Raw genomic sequence first — 27815 nt, forward strand, 5'->3', positions numbered from 1 at the left:
TTCTTTTGTTTTTATGGCATACTACTGTATGACTTTTCCATAATTTACTATACTATGGCTTCTTTAAATAATAAACTATGCTATTACTAGTTTTCTGACATTTTTTTGATACACTAAATTGTTATATACTATATTGAAAACCAGATAAATTCCTCGACTGTTTTAAAAACAACATAAAACAGGGACTTCAACAATAATCTGCTTTATTTTATCTGATTCTACTTGTGTAGAAACAGGGAAAAAAAATCTGATTATGCCTAGTATGAATGTATCCTGTTTAATATAATGTACACCACAAATACAGACCTGTGGCTGATTTAAACAAAATTATTTAAACCATTATCACATTGAAAAATGTGAATTAGACTTTTTTTTCAAACATTCCCATCTATGAATAACTGAAGAGAATGATCAACACAAACTTCTGTTTGTAGGACCAAATGGTGCTTTCCTGTCTCTTAGTTATTAAACCGCACAAATCAAGAGTGATTGGTTACATCAGTGTGCAGGCCCTTGATGTTGATGCCTTTGTACTAATACAGCAGGCCGTGCAGCCTCATAAATTAATGGCTGTCAAGTGGTCAGCTGCCATGAGAGATGTTTCATTCAATAACTCTGCATACAGCTCCTGAAGGCACCACAGCAATCAGTTCTCTCAATAATGTTTATTTGTAAGACCATCAACAGAAACCGACACTTGTTAACATTTAGTGTTTATTTCATGGGTTCATACACATGTTGTTGCTGCTCTCCACCAAGGGTCAGTTCATACAGCAGAGGACAGCAGTCAGTAAATGTATTAAATATATCACAAGGTACTAGGAGGCACACTGCAAAAAATGGCAACAGACCAGCAGGATATGAAGTAACATTATATCTACTCTGTACTGTGTTGTACTGATTGCATACTGACAGATGGAGGAGTGGAAGTAAGAAAAATAAATAAATTTGACCCATCTGTAGATCAAAATGCAGACCATCCTTTCAAATTTAACACAAAATAATCTCTTTTTCAATTCACTTTCATTTTAGAATTTAACAGAAAGGCAGTTATCTCTAAAAGCAAATTAAAAGTTTAAGATCTCCTATTGACTCTTTATATTGCTACAGAGAAATCTGTGGAATAAACAAAATAAAAGAAGTCAACTGAAACATAAAAACATCTGCATCCCGACTAAAAAACAAAGGAGTCCATAAATTCCACTAAAGCAACACAACAAACGTGGATAAACACGTAAAAATATAATGAGGACGTGCTTCATATTATTCACTGATCCTACTTCATTTACACACATACGTTTCCTTAAATATGTTGGAAATGTCAAGTAAAACATGATGGTAGTCTGAAGACAAAATTTCATTTATATTTGATTCTTAATATCGAGAAAGTTCGTCTCCGCACAAATACTGCTCTAACGTTGCCTGATTCAGGTCAGTGTATATGGAGTTCTTGTCACGTTGATCTGCCTTGTGATACACATAATTATAAAAATATACCTTGACCTCATATCGTCCATGGGGCGGGAAGACTAGTGAGAGGAACGACCTACGGCCTCACCATGACTGGACATCAGCTGATACATGTGACAATACAGGTGAAGCACACTGCGGTGGTTTTACTTGCTGGAGGCCATGATCTTGATGTACTGGAGGGCGCTGTGTGCTGCGTCGTTGTGAGCGTTGCTACAGGAAATGCCGGTGCCGTGGCACACTGTGACTGGGGAGGTGGACAGCTCTGCCAGGCACTGGTACTGTCCATTCACCGTCAGCTCATCTGCAAAGTACGGCAACACACTTAACATGACACCACCTGTAAAAATGGATAATGCAATGATCTCTCTGAGTGCTTTCCATTCTGCTAATTATGCTTCCTCCCGTCCTTCAGCCAGATCTGCCTTCATTCAGGATGCTCCAAATTTTTGATATGATGAGCATGTTTTCAGCAATGCCCATTAAATTTATTAATCGGCAGTAATTATCTTTCTGTACATTAGTTTTTATTCTCAGTGGCATGTAATTCAGCATCAGGTATTTTCCTTTTAAAAACTGACCCTACTGAGAGAAGCAAGGAGCCACGTTAGCTGAGGGGAAAGCACTCCGAACCGAAGCAACACCACTACAGTGTTTGTCTCCTTACCTATGTCAAAGTATGTGACCTCAAAGCCCTGCTCCTTAGACAGCTCCAACATCATCTGAATATAATCTGTGTTGGGAATGCTCAGCGGGTTTCTTCTCAGTAAAGATATATGCTCAGATGATGAGTTCCTTAAGTTCTCAAATCGGACGCTTGGTTTTGGAGTCTGAAAAATGAAATGTAACAGGAATACAACATAATTAAAGGACAGTCGACTCAGGAATGTTGCAGCTGTGTCCAGCGGTCAGTTCACAAAGATGAGAAATATTTGACGTACCCATGTGATTTCAGAACAGCCTGACAGACTCTGAAGCTTTGACACCATTTTCTCTGCAGCCGCCTTTTTTGCTGCCTTTTTTGAATTTCCTTCAGCTGTTAAAAAAAAAAAAAAAGACAGGAGATCAGAACGGGAAGAACAACAACACTACACTGTACACTGTGGTTGCTGTAAAAGATTTTACACAGATGTCTGAAAAACACGAGTACCTTTCTCTGACAGCGACTCCATCCGACAAGTAACGGTGAATTCTCTCTTGTGTGGCGGACCAGCCTCCATTAAAACTGTGTATTCAGGAAGACGCCATCCTCTCTGCAACGCCAACTCCTGAAACAAAAAATGAGAGAAAATATTATGGACAAGGAAAATCAGAGTTAAAATTTTATTTCAGAATCCTTACGCTGCTGCCACTTTTAATTACACTTTAGTAAACGGACACAGTTTTCAATCTCTGGAAGTAAATACATTTATCAAGCTTTTCATACTTATGTTTTTTACTCTTTAATCTGGAAATCTTCAAATAAAAATTCACAAAAATTACAATTAGAGACGAGACGTGCATGCACACGCACACAGGCAGCAAAACAAAAACAGCACCGCCCTGATTTACACACCTGCAGTATCCCCACTGAGTTGGGATGGTTGTTTGTTTCTGCTGCAACACCGTTACTCTCAGCCTTCACAGGAATATTCCTGTTGGGAATTACATCAAAGCACTTACCACAGCTGCAACAGATCAACACTCACTGCAGGCTCTCAGTACAGCAACAACACTGCATTGCTAAAAGGCTAATAAGGTTTTGGCAAACTCAAGTTAGGGCTGCAGCAAACACATTTTTTTATTACTGACTTATCAGTTCATTACTTCCTAAATTAATGACCTCAGAAAATGGTGAAACAGCACAGGCGTGCTTTGTTATAATTTATCACAACCTGAGATGATATATTCAAATTGTTAATTTGGCCCAACCAAAGTAAATTCAGTTTACTATCACAGAATACAAATATTTACATTTAAGAAGTTAAAGCAGTATATTTTTGCTTCAAACGGAACTTAAAGGGACAGTTCATATTTTTTTAAAGTGGGGTTGTATGGGGTACTCATCCACAGTATATTACATACAGCAGATTTCAGTCAGCAAACCCCGTGTTTGGACAAGCACACAGGAGTACTGCCATGAAAGCTGAGCAAACTTCTGCTATTGTGGATGGGGTCAGCAATAAAATGTATTTTAGCAACCAAAAAAAAAAAAAATCAGTATCAGTTCAAGTGTATGCCATTTTGAGAGTTTTTTAATTGGTTTACCTTAATGTCAGGCAGTGATTTTCAGCGGGAAAACAAAGCCGTTACATCACTCTCTTCAAAGCCAGACTCCATTGAGAAAAGCAGTGTTTCAACAATGCTAAACACAGGAGCTGCTGGTCTACTGCTGCTTTGATCAGCTATTTTGTTTGTGTTATTGTATGACTTTGGCATTTAAAATAATTAGTTTGAATTCACCAAAGTCACACAATAATACAAACCAACTAAGCAACAGAAGCAGCAGTAGACCAGCAGCTCCTGTGTTTAGCGAGCTAAAATTACTTTGTCAATGGAGTCTGGTGACATTTATGAGAGACGTTAACAACCTCCCTGGCGGAATGGGCTGCCTGTCGAAAAGGTAAAGTGCTGAAAAACTCTTAATAGCATACACTAAGACTGATACTGATTTATTTAGGTGGCTAAAATGCATTTTGTTGCTGACCCCCAACCACAGCAGTGTAGTACTTAGCTTCTGTGTCAGGCTCCAGCCTGCTTCTCCAAACTGGGGGCGTGCCGACTGACATTAACTGTGTGTGATACACTGACTATGGATAAGTACCCCATACCATCACACTTTAAAAAATCTGAACTATCCCTTTAATCTATTCATCAATTATCACAGTTGTTACCAGTTCATTTTTATTTCAATCATAACTTCAGCTCTACTCACACTGACCCAGCATCTATCTGCAGAATATTCAGGGCAGCCTCTGCAGCCTGGTGTTTAGCAGCTTTTTTACTGGGACCTTGACCTGAAACAAAACACAAACATGCACACACACAAAACACTGCAGATTATGTAGTATATTACAAATATTATTTTACAATCAGACAAAAAAAGCCCCATAACCTCAAGTCACTTAGCCACTTATAAAGGCTACAAAATAAATATGGTGTCCTGTATTTGAGAAAGTAAAGGTTAACTCTGGAAAGGACATATTGAAAAATGTGGATACAAATCAGTCCCTTTACAAGAGCAAACTGTTGTTTGAAGATTTCAAATGTAAAGACTGGATTATTTTTCATCACCTCAACACGTTGTTTTTTTCAATTAAGATATCATAATTAAAAAACAAGGCATATAAAACAGTGGTTTGGGGTCCAAAAATGGGTCGCAGATCCACTCTGAATGGACCACAAGTGACTCTCAAATGTGACAAGTTTGTAAAAAACACATTTTGAAGTACAGTGAATGTTCGGCACAGAGCTTTTACTTCAAAGTGCTGTTTCCTGCTGTAGACTGAGCTACTAATACACAGCTACTTGACAGAGACAGCAAACTAGCTCAACAACATGGCCAAACGCAAGTATGACGCTGAAGGAATTAAACTGTCTGGACTTTGAACAAACAAACGACTAAAGAGAAATCTGGACCCTGTGGCTGAACCAGTTGGGAGCCTCTGATATAGTGGTTATTTTTAAGACTATACTGCAGCAACAGACACACCAGACAAAAAAGCACAAGTGACAAATAATACGTTGCAGGCTGGAGTGCTCTTTTCAGAATTATCAGTGTATGATTCAGCTCAAATAAAAAGCCTTCATCCAGCGACAAGCAGTTATCAGCACAGCAGGAGGTGGGACTGCAACTCACCCGTGCAGCCGACTTCTCCGATTTTCACACTGAAGACAAAGCTGGGTTGATGAGCCTCTCCTTCAGCCTTCTCCATCACATACACGGGGAGGTTACCACTCTTGGTGCCATATTCGTGCAGGATTTGTATAGGTGTCTTCCCCGGGTTGGTCTTCTGCGATTCATGTGCATTCAAGCTGTGTGTATTAAACAAGCATCCACAAACAGTTAACCAGGAGCACATTAAATAGGCGGTTGCTGCGGTATATATCTGGGCAGCACATCAGGAAAGTTTACAGACCATAAATAATTAATGCAAATGGAACCATTTGACAAAATTTACTGCAGAATAAAACTGATCTGTCGGTACTTGCACTTTTAAGAGTATTTAGAAGCCAACGGTCAACAGATACTGGCAGCTTTTTAGCATATAAATATATGAACCATCAAAACTATCCAGAATCGAAGTCAGAGCCACTGATCACCTGTGACATTACCATCTAATGAATTTATCACAATGCCCTCAAAACAGTCTCAATTTATTGTTAATATAGGCTACGCTAAGTGCCCAGAAAAACACAAACCTCTTGCACAATATACTGCTATCTAATAAATCAACCCAATATGAATTTGGAAATATGCCCGTCTTGTAAATAGAGGTTTTATAACTGTACAAAAATCTTTAAATATAATACAGTCCAATACATTCTGATAAAAAAAAATTACTAAATTATGATTTACAGAGGTAATGTATATTCCAGGACTGGTTAAATGAATTGCACTATCCCGTATAGTGGGGCTGCACAAAATGCAAAATGAATAAATAAATGAACAAATAAAAATAAATAAATACATTTTAAAAAATCATTTTGCAATTATTTTTGACAGATACTGCAGTTGCAATATGAGTCGCAATTTTAGTGGAATGTTAATCATTTTTGCATTTTATTTTCAATTTAAGAAATTTAAAAAATATATAAAAATGATGATGTCATTTTTGCTGGGTCTGTCTATCTCTGTAGTACCACAGTACTTTATTTATAATGGTCTGTTGTGACATAGCTTACCATTATCAAAACATTTCAGCTCCTGAGGATATTGCACTTGGCCATCTTGTGATAGATTAATTGTGCAGCCCTACTGCATAGAGATTTCTATTTTATTGACCACAATATAAGATTTCTGGGCTGCATGTCTTCTATGTTTACCTACTTTAGTCCAATCTCAGTGTCATTTTTATCACAGAACTGACAAACATTTTGCTAGAGCTGAAGGCTGTCCCACTGTGATATTGACAATACTCAAGGTCCCAACCTTTTCTAGTCTTTTTTACGAATTTGGTTAATGTCTGCAAAACTGCAGATTAGTGAGAATTTTACAGACTCCATAGTGCTCTTATTTTAAAAACAGGGATAACGTGAAATCTGTAAGCATTTAAAAAACACAACATTAAAGATTTGAATATATAAAAGTGTAGCAGCAAGTACTGTCCAGTTCTTTGGTCTGCGAGGAAGTTCTGATGTACGGGCTATTAATCAGATCACAAAATATGCAACCACCACTCAATTACATTAAACTGAATATGAAATGTGAGCTGTGCACTTTACTAACCACACTAATGTTTCTGCATTTTAACATTTTCACTGAGCACTCACTGTGAAGCTGGTCTGAAATTAACTGAGGTCTGTGTGATGCCTTAAATTTGTTTTACTTCACACAAAACTATTGCTGAAATTAAAGCTCCTTTTTTTCAGGAAGGGCTGCAAAAAATGACAAAAAGTCACATTGTGATTATTTTGACAGACATTGTGATCGTGATATGAGTCACGTTTTTAGTGGAAATGGCAATTTTTGCATTTCAATTTCAATGAAAGAATAAATAAAAAATAATGATGTGATTTTTGCTGGGGTCTCTGTACCAAACAAGCATATCCCCTCATGTCTGGAATATTACTTGCAGGTTGGGGCATCTCTGTACCACCACAGTCCCTTCATTTATAATTACATGTTATGACACAATTTTACCTTTATCAAAAAATTACAGTACCTGCATGGATCTTGCACATGAAAACACTGTAATTTCAATCAAATTTCTAACACTGAGCAGCCCTAACTTACACATGTCTTATCTACTCAGTCTGACCACTTGTTCTCATCCAATATATTTTGTTTGTTTGTTTGTTTGTTTTAATTAAATAATAATTAAGACAGCAATTAACGGCAGACATAACAAAGAAAGGGATATAATCAATCCAAGCCAAACAGCAAAGCAATAAATATCACAAAAAAGGAAGGGAAAGAAAAAACTAATCATGTTATGGTGCTGTAAAATGGAAAACTGTTTTTATGGCAAACACAACAGACAATAAAATGACATTATTTACACTGAAGTGCAGCTTTTGGGTTGAGGTGAGGATTTGGCAATAACAATGTGGTACTATCCATAAATAAAACCACGTTGACAGTGTGTAAGATATAAGATAATCGTGTTTTTCTACACTAAACAAATACGTCTTAAACCATCAGATATATTTCTGTAATGACATCAGTCCACAGTGTGTTACAGTAGCTCAGCAGCGGGACTGATAACTTTAACTGAAGCTAGCACATCATAGCTAACACTGTGACGTTAAGCCATTTATGTCTGCTTAACAGCAATCTTTATATGACATTACTTACACATTAAGGGTAATCTGGCTAATTATTCTGCACATTTAACTCTTTAATTACCTCTAAGTAAAGGAGTTTTATGTTGCCCATCAAACCTAAACACTATCCGTTAGCTAGCTAAGCTAATCAGGGTAACGGTAGCTCACTAACGTTGACGCAGTTAGCTTCTGACATTCAATTAAAAGTACACTTATTTAACGCTAACAGAGGCCTCTGAAAGACAACTTTCCACTGTTATATATTATAAATATAATTTAGGTGAGGCTTCTTTTAGTGGCCGATAAAACAGAGTAGTTTAGTATTAAGACCCAGCTCAACTAAATGTATTAGCGTCACCAGTGACCGTTGGCTAACTAACCGAAATTTAAAGACCTGTCAAATTAACGCTAACGTTAACGCTTCTTGCTAAGACAGCTAACTTATCTTAATAACAGCACCGTAACAGACTGTCTAAAATTCACGTTGAGCTTAATTTACATTTAACTAACGCTAATAATATTTGAGAAACTTTTGCAGGGTTTATTTTATGACTAGCTATGTAACGTTAGCATTATTATCACTAACGTGTTATTTCGACACTTGGCATTAGCAGGACCTAAGTTACTATATACTGTCAATATGTTGTCTTTAATTTACAGCAAACGTTAAATATGCTGTAATGAGTAATAAATGAACAAACCTCGTGTCTGCGGTGGTTTTCACTGCTGGTGTCTGAAATCCCTCCTGAGACATGTTCACTGTTTTCTGTCTTATTGTCTGCGGGCTGGCTAAAGATTATACAGCGGGTTAATGGGAAAAAAAGCTCAGACACCGCTGTGGGATATTTGCCTGAGCATTTAGTTTTGTTATTGATGAGAAAATGAATTAGCCTGAAACAGCTAACAGTTCTTCATTGTAACCTAGCCGGGGAAAATTTAACGTCATATCAACATCCGGGTCACCAGAGGGTCACCTGAGGCCTGTGTGTGGGGATGAAGTGTTTACCGCCCCCTGCTGGTGACGGCGTGCAAGTGTCCGCCTCGGTTACAGCAGTGTAGGGTTGTATTCTGCTGGATTACAGTAGATTTAATCCAAAAACTACTTACTAAAATGGTGAAAGGCATTTAGATTGTGAAATGCAGCTTCCTGTTGGTGCTTCACAATGACTTTAACAATAACATGTTGCATAAATGATAACTTTACGTTCACTGACAGTAGCAAAAAACTGCTTGCTGTTTGCAGGATGAGCCCCACTCACATGTAATCTCAAAGACTTCAGGTAACTTTACTGACTGGATATAATTTATTCAGAACAAAAGGAAGCCAGAAAACAGGCAAAAAAACCTGAAATTTATATAATATGTATAATTTTGTAATTATATGCATGTACTGTAATTACCAGAGTGCAGCCCTTACCTTTATGAGTTCTGTAGGTTTATGTCTTGTATTGTTATAGAATAAAAAAACATATATAGTTTTAAAAAAAAGCAGGACTACAGGCAACAGTTAATTCCATTATTATTTAATCTGTCCATTTTTTAAAATGAATCAATTAATAATTTTCTGTATAAAATAATAGAAAATTGTGAATAATGGTGCTTTTGTTTAATTGCTGGAGATACATTTTCAAGCATTAAATACTCAATTAATGCATTATTTCTGTCAGAACTATTTGGTAGATCTACATTTTTTCTTTGATGCAAATTTGTGGCATTGTGATGTCACGGTGTTCCTTAAAAGCAGCAGTGAAGACTTGGAAAGTTGTGAATGTGATAGACTGTCGCAGAGCTTTTTTTTTTTTTTAAAGGTTCGAGTAACATGCATATAAACAATCACAAGAAATATAAATTACAACATATTTCCACAATGGCGGGTGTATAAAATTTATTGTCTCACTGATAGAAAATTCAACTGCTTCATAGATTTCTGATGTGTAATAACTGCATGTATAAAATCAAATGAAGCGAGGCTGGTGGCAAAAATACAATCATATTTGGGAGAGGACACTTGCCTACACAGTGCTTGTACCAGAAGTATTTAGTTAATTACGTCTGTTCAATAACCATGTCTAAAGGTACATTTAAATAACACATAATAGAAAGAAGATAAAGAGATGCACATTGTATTTAGTCCTGGGCTGATGTGCATGACTGCTGTAGCTCAACCAATTCATTAAAATTCAACATTAAACGTCTCATAAAAATGTATTGCTTTAAGCAGAGGAATGGAGTTGAACTGTACGTATCATACCTGGTATAAAAATTAAATATTCTGACAAATTTATCTACTTCCAACCATTTACATGACTTACAGTAAACCACATCTCAAATGAACGGAGCTGTTCCAGATGTCGTCATGAAAATACTGTTGAAATCCAGCAGATTTAAAATGGATGAAAAAAGGATGTCTGACATAAACACAGGGATGAGTCTCTGATGAATGAGTGGATCAAACAGGCGTCAGATCGCTGTCATCACTGCGACAGGCTGGGGGGAGGAGCATTGGGGATCGGAAAGACCACCTTCTTCCTGAGTGAGAAAGCTGGTTGAGGCATCTGCTTTTTGACACCGTAGGAATCTGTTTTCTGGCTAACATCTGCATTCACTTTGGTCAGGATGGACACAAGGTCACAACCCCTGGGGAAAAAAAGATACTGTCAGATAGTGAACTGAAAAACTACAAAAGCCACTTATAATTAGTTATTCACCAATTTCAAACTATCACATATCACAGAGGAAACTACAATTAGAGGTGGAGAAGTACTTAAATAATTTTCTTCAAATAAAAGTAGCAATAATAGCTCTAATTGGCAACTGGGTGGCGCTATAACAACAGAAAAATGCTTAAAAATGGTTAAAATGGGGCCGATCGCTGTGGCTCCCCCTGTGGCCAAATGTTTGTTGTTTTTTCTAATTTTTGGTATGACTAAGTCATGGTATGGTATGCTGTACATAATCACGGAAACTGTCAGTGTGTTATTCTGTCAGTCAGTCATTCTGTTGGCAGAGATGGCTGCCATCTTGTTTTTACATGGATTAGTGTATTGTGTAAATTATCTTTCCCCATGTTCACTGATGGAAACCTTGTTAAGACTTTTACTTCCTCTAGATAGTTGAGTTTGATCTTCCTCTCGGCACTCCGTCAAGGCCACTAGATGGCACAAAAAAGTGTCCATGAATAAGGACAACAGGCCTAAGTTAAACAAAATGAAGTAGAAGGTCAAGTAAACCCAAAATGTGATGTTCTCATTTGAGGATGCAGGGTCTTAAGAGGATAATGCTGCGCAAGGTGCCTTTGTGCGTTGGTATCTGACGCCGACATCACTGACAAAGCAGCAGTATTCAATGATTTCCTAATGAGAATGGTGCTGAGCATACAGTTGGATAATTGAGATTTGGATTATACTGCATGACTTGTGTGAGAGTTTGTGAGCAATAAAGAAATTGTCTTCACAAACAAACAAACAGTCATTTTGTAGATAAAATATTTCTTTAATATCTAAGCGTTACTTTAATTCTGTAGTTGGTCGAGCTGGAGCCAATTTGAACTATTTCACATACTGCATTACATTTTATAAACTGGCCATATGTGTTGTATTTGAAATCTATCAGATGGATATAGTAGAGTGCAATATTTCCTACTAAAATGTAGTGGATTAGAAGTATAAAGAAGCATAAAATGAGCACTGGTAACCACATAAAATAGACTGAAAATTTGTACTTGAATAGTACTTGAGTAAATTTACTTCCCACCACTGAAATCATCCAACAATATCTGATATTTTGTTTCACTAACCTTGGCACCATCTTGACGAGGTTTTGGCACAATGACTGAATAAACCATGCGCCATTACTCCTCTCTCTGAAAGAGACATAAGAAGGAACGGTGGCCATTCCTAGCAGGAAATCTGCATCACATGGGATAGACTCGTTGGCTTTAACAGCATCGCTGCAAACAGAAGTGCGTGCAGGACCATCAGCCTTGATGCGGACAGCCCTCTGCTCGCTGGTGCCCTGGCAGGCCTGGATGAAAAACATCTTGGGTTTTTCTGCCAAAGAGACGCACCTCAGTGCATTGACAGGTTCCTTCAGATCCTTGATCTTGACAGTGTAGCCATCCACACCGTACACACTTCCCTCCTTGCCGTGGCTGAGGATGCAGCACACCAGACAGTCCATCTGACTGTGGTTTCTGCTGCCGAGCTCCTGCATCGCAGACAGCAACTGCTCCCTCTTACAGTCCCTCTGTATCTCTACCTCAAAGCCGAGCCACTTAAACACTTTGTGCAGACACTCTGGAAGACACACAGATGACTTTAAATACCACATGCATGCCTAAATACTCACAGAGCAGGGATGAAAAACATGCACCAGTTTTAATTTGAGCCTCCCAAAATAATTAAACATACCTTCATCAAGCATGGTCCCCTCCCGCTTCCCGAGATTTTGTATGGAGTTAGAGAAGTCGTAGTTGTTAATTATCAAGCAGACACCTCTCTTTGATGCAGTCATGGGATATATTCCTAAATCCTACAGAGATGAATCAGAAACCAAGGACAGGATTTATTGTAATACTTGCACTTTGATGACAATAATCTACTTTTCATTTTGCCACAAGTTACACATTCAATAACTTTAAGGTCCAGTGTGTAGGATTTAAGGGGAATTATTGGCAGAAATTGAATATAATGAGTATGTTTTCTTCATTGTATAATCAGTCCGCCATGTTGCACCGAAATGTTTCTACAGTAGCCCAGAACAAACAAACCAAGCACTGACTCTATATAAGGCCATTGGTGCATTTGTATTTTTGCACTAGCCATCATAGTTAGCAGCCCCTCTGAAACAAGCACTGCCAAATAGACTTGATGGGACAAACTTTAACCCATGCTTACAAACGTTTTGGAGACGGGATATCTGAAACACAGACAGTGAGGTGGAAGCCTGATTGTAGATATTGTCCAATACCTTTGGCAAATGACATTTTTTGCTTTTGTTCGTACGTATATTTTTAGTGTGGATCCTACACACAGTTTCATAAATGAGATCGCTGGTCCGCTTGTTTTGGAGGTGAAGAGACAGTAAAAACCTCCTGACACTGAAGGAATTCTAACCAGGAGAAGTTTGAGCAGGTTGCAATCTCAAATTTCTACCACTAGATGCTACTAAATCCCCCTAAATCTTACACACGGCTCCTTTAAGTTAGCACAAACAGCGTCACATTACTCCTTACTTAAGCCCATGCACATGTAGAAGAAATAACATATCACACACCTCAGTGTTTGTGTTTTTAGTCTGAGGTGTCTGCTTTTCAGGGGAGGCCTTGTTTACTTGAGATGGCATTTCCACAACATCAATTCTCACTATGGGACAGACGATTGCAGGGTTGAGAGGCAATACATTTTAAGATGAAAAGAAAAAAATGTATTCAAAAAATCAAAAGGTCTGACACGTCATTTAACCGATGGCTTAACACAAAAACTACTTACTATGACCTTTCAAGGGGGGGCAGCTTACTGTTTGAGTGTTCAAACCACTCAGTGTGTGTGACAGGCCCTCACACTCATCTCCACCCTGAAACGCATTTGGCACATCTGGGGAAGTGAAACAAGAGGATTCAGAATAAATCCGTCCACTGCACTTAAAAACAGGTTTAAGGTGTGAGACAACCAACCCAACGCAAGACTCACCCATAGAGGTGTTGGACATATTCATGCTCGGCTGTGTGGGTCAAATAAGAAATTGTCATTAAACACACAAAGAAATATCACCATTTATTTGTCATATGAGTTTTAATGATAGATTCTCACCTCGGGCAACAGTTCTTCAGAGAAGAATGAAAAAGGTAATTAGGATTGTCATTCTCAACAATGGTTAAAAATACAACATAATGTTCAGTGTGAGTGCAATGTGACATTTTAGAGCATTATAATTAGACATGATTGAGAGCAGGAAAAATGACGATATCGAAAGTAAGTATGGATGCCAACTTCTGTCATCTGAAAGAAAGTTTTTTGCTTGTTTTATAATCTAGCGTGTCATAATTATTGGACACCATCACATTAAGCAGAGAAAAAAAATTATAATGAAAAGATTAGTTAGGTGGTGGATTTAAATATGGGCTTTCGCAATACAGATATCATTTGAAAACTATATTTACACCTACTCTTCTAGACTGATTGCTTTCCTACAAGCAAATACATTATGGATAATTTATTTAGCTATTTGAAATACAGATAAATGTACAGCTGTGATGCAAAATTATCTTAAAACGTCTTTTTACCTGGCAGTTCACGTGAGGCAGTCCTCTCAGGATCTAAAGGCTGAGGGTCCTGATAAAGAACACAGATAAAAAAAAAAAGACGTTCCAGCAAGTGGCTGGCGTCACATGGTGTGTGGCTTTAATATCAGGATAGAAATGTGTCACTGAAACTCAGAGGGAGCGTACCTGGCTTGGATCAAAAGGGTACGACACAGACCTTGGTCGGCTTGTTTCCTCAGCGATAGGGCCAGTGTGAGTTACTGCAGGTAAAAAGACACAAGTAAAGCAATAATAAAGCGTGCAAATATTATATGGAAGTGAAATAACAATTAAATGAAGTGAGATTAACTGTTACAGCATCATCATCTCTTCTCATCTCTTTCACCTTCTACTTCAATCCCAGCTTCCTCCTTCTGGTCTATATGTGCATGTGTATGTGAAAATGTGTACATGCTGTGGGACATAAATCTGTTCACACACTGACATTGTGGGGACTCATTGTCTTGTGAGGACAAAACACAAATCCCCACAGTGTAAATAATTAAATTGCAGTGTCAAGACTTTGTTTAGGGTTAAGATTAGGATACAGGTTGGGGTTAGGTACGTAGTGGTTATGGTTAAGTCTCCAGGGAATTAATGTATTCCACCCAAATTAAGCATATATAGGTGCAGGTTTTTTAAATGCAGGAAAACTTGCTAAATAAAAGCGACAGACTCCTTTCTCATTGCCAGCAGATGTGTATGCCTTTGTTTATTTTTTCTTATGTGTCACGTTTGACATCAGTAAACAACAGAGAGCAGCATGAGAGTCAGTGTAAATGTTATGGTGGTTACTTTGTTTAATATCTGTAACTTATTCGGTTTCTCTTTCAAACTCAGTGCTGACAAATTTGGAACGATGTTAAAGTGCTTCTCAGACAGACAGATGAACTTTTGTAGCTGAGATGAGAAGAAGTTACTGTCGGTCACACCAGAAAAAAGGGGCAAAAATTATAGGGCTGTAGTCTCCTGGTCGACTAGTCGATTATTTGGTCGCTATGCTCTTGTCCGACCAAATTCTCGTTAGTCGAATAATCACCGTGATACTTTCATAAGGAGAAAAGTGCTACATCAACAGCTTTCAACAGGCTAAGTTACCTGTGAAAATGACAGCTAATGACGGCTAATTGATTAGTTGAAGATTATGTGCGACTTTAGTCGACCGAGATTTTCTTTGGTTGACTTCAGCCCTAAAAAATTAGCGTGTCCACCTGATTGCTGTTTCCATCCCTGCCAATCAGAGCTGGAGCCAATAAATATCCGTGACAATTGCAGAGTCATTTGTCCCAGGAATGAATGAAGACTGCAACATTTCCCATCAAATATTAAAGCCAGATGTTAGTGGGTGTAAGTGGGGTTTTTTGTCCTGTGGAAAAGAGGCTTTAGTCAATGCAATGTCCCCTTAAGTACCTCTGGAGGCCCTTCTCTTTCTTGTGCTGCTGTCTTCACCTCACCACTCTGAGTTCTGAGGTAAACTATCTGAAAGTAAACCTGCTGTCTCCAGTGTCTGCTTTTGTGTCCTTATTTCGGAATTCATCGTTACGAGTAGATTTTGCAAAGAGAATTTTCTGTAGCTTACCCTGCTGTGCTTTAAACTGGATTATCTTTTCTTTCAGCATGGGACACACTGACTCAATTATGGTCTCCAGCAAGTTTAGATTAGTGTCATTGATGAGGTCCATGTGCTCCATCTCCAGGAAGACCTCCAGGGTAGTCTGAGAAGTTAAGGAGCTACAGTTACACTTTGTTTTACCAAAAGGTCATATGATGCATACTGCAATTAAGCAAAATCAGTAACTTCATAAATTATTTTTTAAAGTAAGATTAAACATGTTGTGACGCTCTATGAGATATAACTGTAAGTTTGTGACTATGGCTGTTTGCCTAGACGCCATCTAACTCATGAGTTTCAAACACCTCTGAAGATGCACTTACAACATTTTCCACCAGTTTCCTACGCGGCAGCATTTTGGCAAGCAAGAACTTCACTTGTTTCAAGTCATCATCAGTAATCTCCTCAGACAGGTTGTAGAGCAGCTTCCTGCAGAAAAAAAGTCATTAAAATGTCAGTAAAACTGTTCAGGATTGTTGAGGGAGGCCCCATGCTTGACTCGACATAGGCCACTACAGGACTTCACTATTCTGAAGTCACCGGATGCATTCAGCGATAGGGATGTAACTCTGATACAGGATCTTTCTCTACTGTGAAAGTATGAATTCCTGCAGTGTGTGTCTGTGATTTCAGCTTTGAATCTGAGCTTAATGTTCCCAAAATAGTTGCTGTAAGGTATCACTGTTGATAAAATCTGTGCATTAATTTGTTCCCAACATCCTTAAATGTGTTTCTGCAGCTACAACTGTTTTCTACAAACTCACAAACTTTCTCATACAAAAACCTGTGAGTATTTTAGATCAAAATCAGTAAAACATTGGGACTCCACCTGTAAGGAGAGATGAGGCTTGTGGTTGGTCGGTCGGAGAGCCCCAGGTCACGGATCAGACGGGTGCGCTGGATGATGAGGAGGAGCTCAGTCAGCAGGTGTGGCTGCTCAGCAGAGAGGTGGTCTTGATCCCCCAGGCGAGAGAAGAGGTGACTGGCCAACTCCACTGAGGTCGGGTTTCGGCCCAGGAGGTCAGTGCAAAGGAACGCTAAAGCTTTCACCTCGTCCTTGCTCAGGGCCTTCCCTACTTCTAACAGCAACCTCTGGAAATCCATTCTGTGCGCTTAAAAAGAGATACAGGACAGATTCAGTCAGATGTCTGGTTTCACTGTAGTCACATATGTTGTAGTGGCAGTTAACAGTATGAAGTCCTGACATCACCTTTAAAATTCCATTTAGTTTTCTTCACAGATATGAATTAAATACTGACATGCAGGCCTACTATAAAAGTTTTCTTACACCCCTTAGAGTCAAGAGGACCTCAGGACCCCCGTGAAGCTCTGGCTATCCCTAGTCTGGGTCGCGACACTCAGGTTGGAACCAGTGAACTAACCAATATATACGGACAATACAACAGCAGGACAGATGATGCCAGTAGAAACAGACAGATTGTCGTCAGATGAGTGTGGCTGAAAAGCACTTTGTAAACACCTGCTTCCTGTAGCTGCCACATTAAAGGGTCACATTTTGCCACTAGAAAGTGCAAAGAACAAGCTCAATGTGACCAACAACAAACTGGAACAGGACAATTGTGTAATGATTATCATGAATCCCCTGTAAAAAATCATGTGAAGTAAGTAATGTGACATTAATCACAGTAATGAAATATACCTAAGTGCAATTACTTAATGCTATACAGGAAATTAGCTCAATTTGTACTTTCCATATTGCCCCATTTTTTTTGCCACTTTATACCACAGACTGTCGAAAAAAATGGACGTAACCACCGTGACGTCACCCATTGGTTTGTGGACTACCATTTTGAAGCCTCAAGTTCAGTATTTCAGCCATCGCCATCTTGGCATTTTAGAGCCAAAAGTGGCCATATCTGGACGAGAGGCCTGAGCTATGGAGGAGTGCGGGGTGGATTTGACTCAGAAGCCAAGGCATCTGTGGACAGCTTGTCACTCAAATTGGCCTGCTCTTAAATATACATAACTTTAGGCCTTCATAAAAGCTTGCTTAGCTATAGAGATGTTTGGCTGTAAACAGCTGTAAAAAGTTGGGGGTCGATGGGGATTGACTGGCCTCTAGAGCCAGCCTAAACTCAGTATCTGCCATTACTCAAAGCTCAAGTATCTGGGCTTGTTGTGTCATTATAGGGACTGAAAAAGTCAAATCGGTGCATCCCTCTTTCAGCCCTCAGCCAACTTCTCTACATGTTGCAACTGGTTTTGGTACCTATGTGTATATGCGTGTATGCGTGTGTGTGTTTGTTTATGTGTATGTATGTGTGTGTGAGGGGTGGCATGTTAAGAAGTTAGAGAGTCAAGCTGTTTAGAGACAACAGGAAAACAACTGTCATTAAAGGCAGGAAACTATCTTGAACAGTAACGTTAGCACAATCACAACAGCCTGAATTACATTTTTAGCACGATTTAACCATTACAGCACATTTATCTGACCCACTATGAAAACGTGTTGCGCAGTGTTACCTGTGTGGAGTTCTCAGAAGGTCTGACCGAGCAGGATATTAGTTCACAGCATAATAAAGTTCTGCAGGCGGTTATCTAACTACTCATAAACATAGGCTGACATATGCTGAGGATATTTAACAACAAGTTCACGGACCCCGCAGCTCAGGGCTTTCATAACAAGCCCACAGTAGGAGGAAGTAGAAATCGAAAGTAAAAAGAGAGAGCGTGTAGCGTGACCGCGTGACACACAACCAGTCAGCAGTCACGGAGCTCCCAGCGGCTGCTCCTGGCTCGTGCTGTCGGAGCGCAGACATCCACCTGTGTGACGGACATGCCCTTATTTGGATATGACTACAGGAAGTGGAGCTCCTGCTTCTTGACTCATGGAATTATGAAAGATAAGATTATAGTTTTCTTGCTTCCTGACCAGCCTTTGACACCGGAAACAAGCAGAGACTGACACAAAACCATCACGTCATCAAAACAGCTTAATTCAACTTTTTCTTTTTTGATAATTTGATCATTAAAAACCAAAAAATACAAGCTTTGTTAGTTATTTTTAGGAAATTTGCTGAGTCATAGTGTATTTGAATAGCGAAGAATATTCAACCTGCAGCCATAATGCATTCATTTATTATAATTAAAATAAACAAACATCATTACATAGCCTCAAACATTACTTTGATTGGGACTTATGTAAAAAAGGAACACATGGTAGCAAAAGTAAAACATAAAGGCACATAAATTATAGTTCAAATGTGTATTGAATCAGTGTGTAAGGTGTATTAGACTGAAGGTAACCATTGCAACAATTCTTCATGCACTATTACTGGGGTGAAAGGATTAAACAAACTGCTAACAAAATTTTAAAATAGATATTTCTTTAAATTCTGTGGGTAGTGTTTGTCAGATAAAGTAATGACACACTTGAAGGTGTCCATTCTTTTTTATTGATCAGCACACCTTACTGTCAGGTCATAAAGTATGACAACAAACCCCGCTGTTGAAATATTTTATTTTTTCATTGGGGGAGAAAATATCAACAATCCTTGAAAAATAACAAGAATAAGAATTATTTGTGGTGATGTGACTTTGACTTGGGTTCCGTCTTCAGGGTCTTGATGTGTCCTCTGCGTCTCACTCTGACACTGAGCCACGCCTGGGAGTTTGCTCCTGAGCTGTTGAATCTGAAGGACTCTAGAAAGGACACACACACACAGACAAAGTCTAATGAGGTGTATAGCATGCAAATGAGTGAGGCAAAAGCAAGATTATAAAACTCCACCCATCAGGCCTGTGACTCTCCTTTTTCCCTCCAAACATGTCAGGTATAAAAAGAGGATTGATGTGAGTGCATATGGAGTTAACAGATTGTTTTGTGCTGTTTGTTCTAAGATTCCTGAATTTAAACTGTTACCAAAAGAAGAAAACGAGTAATACCGTAACGGCTGCGTTAATGACGTAAGTTGAATTATATCTAATTTACTAATAGAATTTTCATTAGTATTGTTGTTTAGCATTATGTAGAGCAGTAACATTTTCTTTTAATATTCCTTGTTTTGGAAAAAAATCATGCGACAACCACCACTGTGTTCAACTACCCTATCTGCAATAAAATGTTGAAACAGCCTCCTGGATCCTGCGTGTTTGAATGTGCACCCCATTATCAGATAATCTCTGAGCAAGCTGCAGCATAATTATACTTTTTTTTTTACCAGGTGTAACTCGTCCTTCAGAGGTGGAAGAAGTGCTCAGATCTAATACTCTATTTAAAGTAAAAATCATGCATTAAAACCTTCTGTATCAAATGTAAAAATAGTCCCCACCCCAGGACATCTCCAGCTCTCTGTGCCTCAGGATCATCAAGGACATTTTCCATCCCAGAAATAAACTCTTAGCACTGTTGCAATCTGGAAGGTGCTATGGAAGCCGTAAAAGTCACACTAACAGGCTCAAACACAGCCTCTTCCCCTGGGCCATTAGAACTGTGAATGCTGCTAAGCTGAACCACCACATAAACTAATAGGTGCAATATTTGACCACAGTGCCTTTGGGCATTACATTTTTTAATAACTTTAAATATTCATTAAGTAGCTTTTAGTAGATGTGTGATTTTATATGTTGCTTCTTAAGTGTGTGTGTGTGTGGGTATGGATATGTTACTTTGCACTGATCAGATGTGGCACTTTAATTATGCTGCACTATATGTAATGACAATAAAGGCATTTTATTCATTATGCAGTGGCCCATTTCAGAATAATGTATATTACATTATTGGATTATAATTATTTGTCCATTAATATGTAGTCTACATTACTTCAGTGCTGCAGATAGTTTCTGGTTTCCTCCAGGAATCGTTAAAGTTTTAATCTATACATGATTTTTGTAATTTGCTGGTTACATTTTATATTATTCATCTGGTTATGTAAAGTAAGTAACATAAGTTATCATTTAAATGTAGGAGTACTCATTTTAGAATAGTGTAGGACAGGGGTGTCAAACATACAGCCCAAGGTACGATTCAGCCCACTGGGTGATTTTGCACAGCCAATATTGCTGCACTTGTAAAGTAGTGTGTGATTTCAATAACAAGTTAAACAGTGAACAGCCTACTTCATGTAAAATGCTGCTTCAGAGGGTTTTCCACCATGACTGGAAAACAGTTCTCCCAAAAAAACAATGAATAATTATGTTGTGGTCATGTTTAAAGATACTGAACATCATGCAAAATATTGTCAATCAGCAGCTTCAGTATAAAAGAATCTGTGTCAAACTTCTGTCTTAAAACAATATAGGTGGTACTATATTGCTAAAGCACTGCCAAAACCTTTGATTTATAAATGGTTTGTAAGGCAGGAGATAACCTATAACCTATTTCCTCAATAGCTTAAACTTTAGTTAGTCCGGTGATGTCTGCATTAATACACAGGAGTGGAAATGTACTGAAAAATCTCCATGTATAGACAGTGACTGAATGTAGAAAAACTGAGACATATTTTTGAAACTGCACCTTTTTTTTCTCAAGACATTTCAGGCTGTTTGGAAAAATTAACTGGTCCGGTCCGCTTGAGATCAACTTGGACTGAATGTGACCCCATGACCTTACGTGAGTTTGACACCCCTGATACAGCTTGTAAAAGTAGGGGTATTTTAAATAACTTTAGATACTGCTGGATGGCTTTATCTATTATAGCTATATCATAATTAATTAGTTGATGATGATAATTGATATATTGTGCTATTTATCTGCTGATAATCAGGAATCTTAAGATGAATGTGGTGGAGTAAAGACATAAAGTAACATAAAATGTACAAGTATTTAAAAATTAAAGGATACTTAAGTGCAGTAATTGAGTAAATATACTTAGTTAAATTCACACACTTCTCCTTTTGTTATGATCACTTAGCTGACAATTTATTTTGAGATATATGATGACCAAAAACATGTAAATAATAATAGCTAATAATACTAAACACAACTAGACAGCAGTAATATATGAGCTACTGTCCCACATAAAGCTGAATAACATGGACACTTACTGTCAGTGATGAGGGAGTGCACAGCGGTGACGTGTCTCCGCCCCAGGCCGTGACTCTTGGACAGGACGCAGTCCAGATAGAGGTCCCAGAAGACCCGGGCCAGGTCCCAGAACAACGCCGTGTGTTTACCGTTGTCTGACGACCTGAGGAAGACCATCAGGTCCCAGAAGGCGGGCACCGTGTCAGCGATCCTCGGGGAGCGCATCTCCAGCAGCAGAGCCGAAGAGGAGTCCCAGCACTGCGGGTTGGACCGGTGGGCCGTCAGGGGGTCGACTTGAGCCGGCTTCTGGCCCTGCAGCTGCACGGCACACATGCAGCTCAGCACGAACACTGTGGCCACAGGTATGTTCTGGAGCACTGGGACCATCTGCAGAGGATGCAGCTGGGTCAGCTGTTTCTGCTATTGATTATCAGTAAAGTTTACTAACAATATTGATTATGCCTCATTAAAAATGTAGCTGTTTGAAGAGCGCAGCAGCAACTAAAAACACACATTTCTCTCATTGCAAATGCATTTTTTGATAATAACATTTAAGGAAGCATAATGCATTTCAGAAGGCTACATCTGCATTATATATTTTGTCTATGTATTATACCAAGTCCAAAAATGTTAATTACAGGCTAATAATTCGCCCCACAATCATTTTTAGGATTAATCTGCAAATCCAAACATGTAGATTAATCCTATAATTACACAGAAAACGCAATGAAGGACCATATATAAATAATAATGATATAAAGTATCCTAAATGAAGAGGAGCAATGAAAAAAGTACTTACCACCAAAGCTGGGCCGACTAACAAGACTATAGTGTTGATTGGAGTTTGGTAAATATCTGTTGGGTCTTACTTGACGTCAGTGCCTCCCTCCCTCCTTTGCCAGCAACCTTACTTGTTGTGTAGTGATTTTTACAGCCTTACTTGCAGTTTAAATGCTATCTTTAACAATATTTTGCTGCCATTATTATTATTTTTATTGGGACCTCCTGTTCAGGGAGTCATCTTTTTGTTTTTTAGTCATTAGTATCATGTTTGATTGATTTTTTTTTATTGTATTATTTTCTGATTATTTATTAATTCATTTCCTGTGCATTGTGGAAAAAGTGCAAAACTAATTGCTTCTTAGAATTTTACAAATTATTACAATTAAATGAAAAAATATTCTTGTGAAGTGAGCATGTGTGAAAGAGAGGACATGTCTTGGGTTTGTTCCACACTGATCAGCCAAGTGAATCAGGATTAAATCCACTTCCAGTTCATGAGTGTAAAAAACTTTTTGGTAAAGACTCTCCTGTGGGAGTTTCCCTTCGTGCTATCATAATATCCAAAAAAAAAGGAACATTTAAGTGGAACAAACATTATGAAATTGGTGCAATACTGAATGAAAGGGCTGCAGCAAGTAGCACCAAAACAGGCTGCAATGTAACCACTCATGGCACTGATGCACCATCAAGGTGCGTTTACTAAAACTGGTTGTTTTTGTCACTGACAGGCTCACATGGTCATTATAAGTGTCCGACAACATTATGGAAAGGATCCCCACAGTGAGAAACCTTTTGTTAAAGAGTAAGATCCTTTTGTTCAACTAGAAACAACCCTAAAATAATCCGGTCTCACTCTGAAGTCGTCGAAATCTGGCGCTTGGGCAGAACCCGAACCCTCTTCTTTTTTCCTGAACCCAACCACGTGCGTTAGTTGTTTAAGGCAAAAAAAAAAAAAAAAAAAAAAAAAAAACGTAAATTTGTGGTGTTTTACCAGCATCGTATATTTATTTTGAAAGAGCCTGTACTGAACGGTAAATTTCCTGTGAATACGGAAGTGTATTTTGAAAGAAGACAATCCATGTAACAGGCAAAACTTGACACAGCGTCCCAGAACTTCAACAACCAACGCACCTAGGAAAGTCCATGACCAAACGTTGATATGTGATGAAGTCGGAGTGAGAATGTGTTGCTAAAGTCGCTATCGCCAACCCACCAGACTCCATTTAAATAAACAGCAATTTTATCTCTTGAAACACACTTCATTCAGAGTCACCAAAACAAAACTAAACTCACAAAAGCTATCTGCGTTAATCTCTCCAGTGTTCCAACAATCATAAACTCTGGTTTGGTTGAAATAAACCTTTAATCTGCCCAGTTAGATGTGAAAATACACTGGCTCTATAAAAGCTAAAATTAGTGGTTATTTAAATGGAGTGTGCTGGGTTTGGTGAAGGCAATTTCGGGGCTGTTTAGGATTTTATCGTTTGAGAAAAAGGTCTATGTCTGTAGGGGTCTTTTTCATAATGTTGCCAGACACTTAAGATAACAAATTGAGACTGTCAGTGGCAAAACAAGCAGTTTTAGTTGACACAAATTGACAGAATTGCCCCAGGTGATTACCTTGCAGCCTATTTCACTGCAGCTGGAGAAAAAAAAATCTGAAGTTACTCTTTTTCTAACTTTTTTTTCAATTGATTGCAAAATAATTTGTTCTATTAAAACTAAAAAAAGAAAACACCCTGTTGTGATTGCCCAGAGCCCAAATTGATGTCTTAAAATTGCTTCTTTAATCTGACCAACAACATAAAAACCAAAGATCTTTAATTGACTTAATGTAGGACAAAGAGGAGAAGCAAGTCCTGACATTTGATAAGCACACAAATATTTATCATTTTTGCTTGAAAATGTCTCAAACAATAACCTATACTTCACCAGTTTGGGACTAATTTTCTACTAGTTGATTTATTGATTATTCCACTAAGTGTTTCCGCTCTACATGCCTGTATGTGCATTAGGCATGTGGAACGGTCATAGTAATTATTCCTCCTCTCCGTACTGACCATGAGGAGGTCTGTTCTTACTCTTCTTAATGATCAACAGTCCTTATTGTGTGCAGAAATGTTTTCTATAGTTCAGCTGAAGCTGATATAAGGCTTAGCCAACAGGTTGCTTTCAATTCCTTTGCATTAAGAGAATCAAATCATGTATGGCATACTGGGCGTATTATATACCCAGGCTGCAAGTTTCCAGTTAAAGATAAAAAGCCGTCAGAAGATATAAGCAAACTGACCTCAGAAAGTTGAGAGGGGGGGGGTCTGCTTCCTGTAATAAAAAGCTCAGTCATGAATGGTTGTTCCAGAGAGTTACGTTTCTATGCTTTTACTGAAATGTCACATGCATACCTGATCTCAGATGCAATTACTTTCTCAGTGAGAAGCCAACACTAAATGTACTGGGAGGGTTTCTTACTCACTCATTCATTCTTCTGATGATGCAAAGAAGCAGACTTTACGACAATTTCCGCTGCAAGGCCTAAATTATAACTTTCAAACGAATACCATTTTCATATTCTTGTTGAAACACAAAATGCGTTGTTAGGATGCTTCCAGAGCGGAAGAGTGGCAGAAAGGTACAAATTACTATTATTAAAGGAAAAATTATTGTTTAGCGAGGCTGTGCTACGAAGGAATAACATTTCTGAGACAGGATTTTTTTTTCTCCACACTGATCATCTTGGTCATATAGATCAGTGATTCCAAACCAAAGGTCGTCGTGCCCCAGCTGGGGTGCTTGGAGTACCTTGGGAGTCATGGGTAAGATCTACCTCAACGTGCTCATGGACACAATCTTGTACCTTCGATTTTTAATCAAAAAATAGATATTTCTAAGAGAGTCTAAGAGAGAGTGTTTTATCTTTTGCACTAATAATTTAACCAGTTTCATGCTGATCAAAAAAGGAGAAAGTAACATGAGTGGATGTTACGTGTTTACGTTTACCGGAAGAAAACACTGTAGTCCTCGTTCCAGATAACAAAATGCTTGGCGACGCCGTTCTTAGTGCCTTTTTCCGGCTTGTTTTGCTTATATTCTTGAAGCAGCAGAACGACAACAACCTTGTTCCGCTAATGTTTCGTCTGTTGAGGAGGAGAAGGGAGAAAGAAGACCTATCCAGTCAGAAACCTTCCCTGCCCCAATCCTTGCGCGGACCAGAATAAAGGCGATTAAAGGGCCAGTGTGTAAAATGGGTTGAAAACAGTGACATCAGTGGTCAAATTCTAGATTGCAGGGCTCACTCGCTCACCCCTCCCGTCGGGTAAATGACGGTGGCCTCGTAGGGACAAAAAGCCTTGCGCACGAGTTTTTCAGGAGTAGGTCTATCTAGTGACGAGGTGAATGTTTATTTAGAAATCTAAACCATGTTACGATATTGTAATGAATCACTCATGAGCAGGAGACCAGAGGAGCGTTCGGGAAAAAAGGCCTGTTTATTTGAGCACTCCAGAAACTCCGGTAACACTCCACTCCGTCCCAAACTCTGACTCTTCTGACGTAACAGACACACTTCATACACACATACTTGTTTACCATACCGAGTGGGGACCCCCCTCCCCTCTCTGCTCCACCAATCTCCAGCCCGCACACTGACTGACAGCGTAGCCAGTAAACAGAGCTCAGCTGTTTATTTAGCCTAGCAATATCTCCGGACTATAGTAGCTGCAATGGACGACTTTGAATGCGATTTTGAAGAGTTTCTTGTAGCGGACACAGACCCAGAGCCATACCTGTTTGAGCCGGAGCACACAGATGAGAAACTCCATGTGTTTGATGCTGAGCGGGCGAGAAGAGAGGCTGAATGCACAGAATGGGATTCGGTGCTACTGCTGCCATCGTTGAGAGATATATCACCAGGAGGAAAAGCGCCGCAGAGAGTGCATCACAAGGAGTGAAGTTGCGTCTTCTTTTCCTCGCAGATGACGGTTCAGGTTCATTCTCTCCTGTTGCGTGGTAAGTGTGGTCCATTCGCAAACTTTATAACTAAAAAACTTCTCACTACTCTCTATCGACGAACTACTAAGACACTCTGCTGTTTCCTCCTCCTTCTTCCTTCCTTCCGCTGTCTTCGTTGGTTTATTTATACACGCGAAACGCGTTCTCTGGCAGGCTGGATTGTCCGCTCGGTCTGCCGTACATACATGGCGGCGCAAGATGGCGACCTCTCTAAAGCAAGGCCCTTGCTATATATATATATAAAAGCATAATTATAAGGCTACGAAAACCAAACAAATTTTATTTTATAGCGATTATACACTTGTATAAACATATTAATGGGTAGAATATTCAGATTCAGATTCAGATTGACAATAAACATGCCAAATATTACACACTGGCCCTTTAAAGAGCGATTAAACTGATCTCCCATGCAAACCCTCATTCAGAATGAATATTTCCCATGTAAACTACCTGGAAAATAATTGCGAATGATTTCATTCAGATGATTTATTTCATTCCGAATGAGAAGCCATCATGTAACCGCACCCACTGTCTATACAGGAAATAACAAACTAACTTTATAACGATTAAAGATTGAGCAAAATCAGAATCAGTGTGTGAATACAGTTGTGAGGTTCTTTGAGTCAAGATCAAGTCACAACAACACAATTTCCTGATGTTAAATTCAGACAAAACTGAAGTTATTGTTCTTGGCCCCAAACAACTCAGAAACTCTTTATCTGATGACATAGTTTCTCTAGATGGCATTGCTCTGGCCTCTACCACTACCGTAAGAAACCTCAGAGTAATATTTGATCAAGATTTGTCCTTTAATTCTTATTTAAAACAAACCTCACGGACTGCATTTTTTCATCTGCGTAATATTGCAAAAATTAGGCCTATCCTGACCTAAAAAGATGCAGAAAATTGGTCCACGCTTTTGTTACCTCAAGGCTGGATTACTGTAACTCTCTATTATCAGGTAGCTCTAGTAAGTCCTTAAAAACTTTCCAGCTAATTCAGAATGCAGCAGCACGTGTACTAACAGGAACTAAGAAACGAGATCGCATTTCTCCTGTTTTAGCTTCTCTGCACTGGCTCCCTGTAAAATCCAGAATTGAATTTAAAATCCTACTGTTAACTTATAAAGCTCTAAATGGTCAAGCTCCGTCATATCTTAGAGAGCTCATAGTGCCATATTATCCCAC

The 27815-nt window shown here is 38.7% G+C and overlaps 3 protein-coding genes across 4 annotated transcripts; all 3 read right to left on the reverse strand.

The window, feature by feature from the left end:
- Window positions 1–703: 703 nt before the first annotated feature.
- Window positions 704–8887, reverse strand: prkra (protein kinase, interferon-inducible double stranded RNA dependent activator). Of its 2 annotated transcripts, none has more exons than XM_033614790.2 (8): window positions 8637–8887; window positions 5309–5484; window positions 4391–4466; window positions 3026–3104; window positions 2621–2738; window positions 2412–2506; window positions 2138–2300; window positions 704–1774 (listed from the first exon to the last, which is right to left on the reverse strand). In XM_033614790.2, the coding sequence occupies exons 1-8, from the start codon at window positions 8687–8689 to the stop codon at window positions 1617–1619; spliced, it is 918 nt and encodes a 305-aa protein (XP_033470681.1). In that variant the 5' UTR covers window positions 8690–8887; the 3' UTR covers window positions 704–1616. The 2 variants fall into 2 exon arrangements, with proteins under 2 accessions (XP_033470681.1, XP_033470672.1); XM_033614781.2 differs by having other exon boundaries at window positions 4385–4466.
- Window positions 8888–9805: 918 nt separating this feature from the next.
- On the reverse strand, window positions 9806–18557 carry casp10 (caspase 10, apoptosis-related cysteine peptidase). The gene is made up of 13 exons (XM_033614565.2): window positions 18333–18557; window positions 16678–16960; window positions 16172–16277; window positions 15816–15951; window positions 14384–14457; window positions 14219–14267; window positions 13746–13759; window positions 13626–13656; window positions 13425–13529; window positions 13210–13298; window positions 12345–12465; window positions 11732–12230; window positions 9806–10572 (listed from the first exon to the last, which is right to left on the reverse strand). The coding sequence occupies exons 2-13, from the start codon at window positions 16950–16952 to the stop codon at window positions 10410–10412; spliced, it is 1662 nt and encodes a 553-aa protein (XP_033470456.1). The 5' UTR covers window positions 16953–16960; window positions 18333–18557; the 3' UTR covers window positions 9806–10409.
- A 579-nt stretch (window positions 18558–19136) lies between these two features.
- LOC117248215 (protein FAM237A-like) lies at window positions 19137–22334 on the reverse strand. The gene is made up of 2 exons (XM_033613042.2): window positions 21855–22334; window positions 19137–19511 (listed from the first exon to the last, which is right to left on the reverse strand). Exons 1-2 carry the CDS (start codon window positions 22219–22221, stop codon window positions 19387–19389), a joined length of 492 nt encoding a protein of 163 aa, XP_033468933.1. The 5' UTR covers window positions 22222–22334; the 3' UTR covers window positions 19137–19386.
- Between the last annotated feature and the right edge of the window lie 5481 nt (window positions 22335–27815).

The sequence above is a fragment of the Epinephelus lanceolatus genome, chromosome 14, assembly GCF_041903045.1.
Source record: "Epinephelus lanceolatus isolate andai-2023 chromosome 14, ASM4190304v1, whole genome shotgun sequence".
Taxonomy (NCBI): domain Eukaryota; kingdom Metazoa; phylum Chordata; class Actinopteri; order Perciformes; family Serranidae; genus Epinephelus; species Epinephelus lanceolatus.

What these genes read in the sequence shown, in the direction of transcription:
- prkra (XM_033614781.2), bottom strand. Translation starts at nt 8,689, where the DNA reads ATGTCTCAGGAGGGATTTCAGACACCAGCAGTGAAAACCACCGCAGAC. An exon ending in CAGATAGATGCTGGGTCAGT is followed by an intron (nt 3,105 to 4,384) that starts GTGAGTAGAGCT and finishes AATTCCCAACAG; the next exon opens with GAATATTCCTGTGAAGGCTG. An exon ending in GGAGTCGCTGTCAGAGAAAG is followed by an intron (nt 2,507 to 2,620) that starts GTACTCGTGTTT and finishes TTTTTTTAACAG; the next exon opens with CTGAAGGAAATTCAAAAAAG.
- casp10 (XM_033614565.2), bottom strand. Translation starts at nt 16,952, where the DNA reads ATGGATTTCCAGAGGTTGCTGTTAGAAGTAGGGAAGGCCCTGAGCAAG. An exon ending in GGAAACTGGTGGAAAATGTT is followed by an intron (nt 15,952 to 16,171) that starts GTAAGTGCATCT and finishes TTAACTTCTCAG; the next exon opens with ACTACCCTGGAGGTCTTCCT. An exon ending in GGGGACCATGCTTGATGAAG is followed by an intron (nt 12,231 to 12,344) that starts GTATGTTTAATT and finishes TGTGTCTTCCAG; the next exon opens with AGTGTCTGCACAAAGTGTTT.
- LOC117248215 (XM_033613042.2), bottom strand. Translation starts at nt 22,221, where the DNA reads ATGGTCCCAGTGCTCCAGAACATACCTGTGGCCACAGTGTTCGTGCTG. An exon ending in GCACTCCCTCATCACTGACA is followed by an intron (nt 19,512 to 21,854) that starts GTAAGTGTCCAT and finishes TGTCCTTTCTAG; the next exon opens with AGTCCTTCAGATTCAACAGC.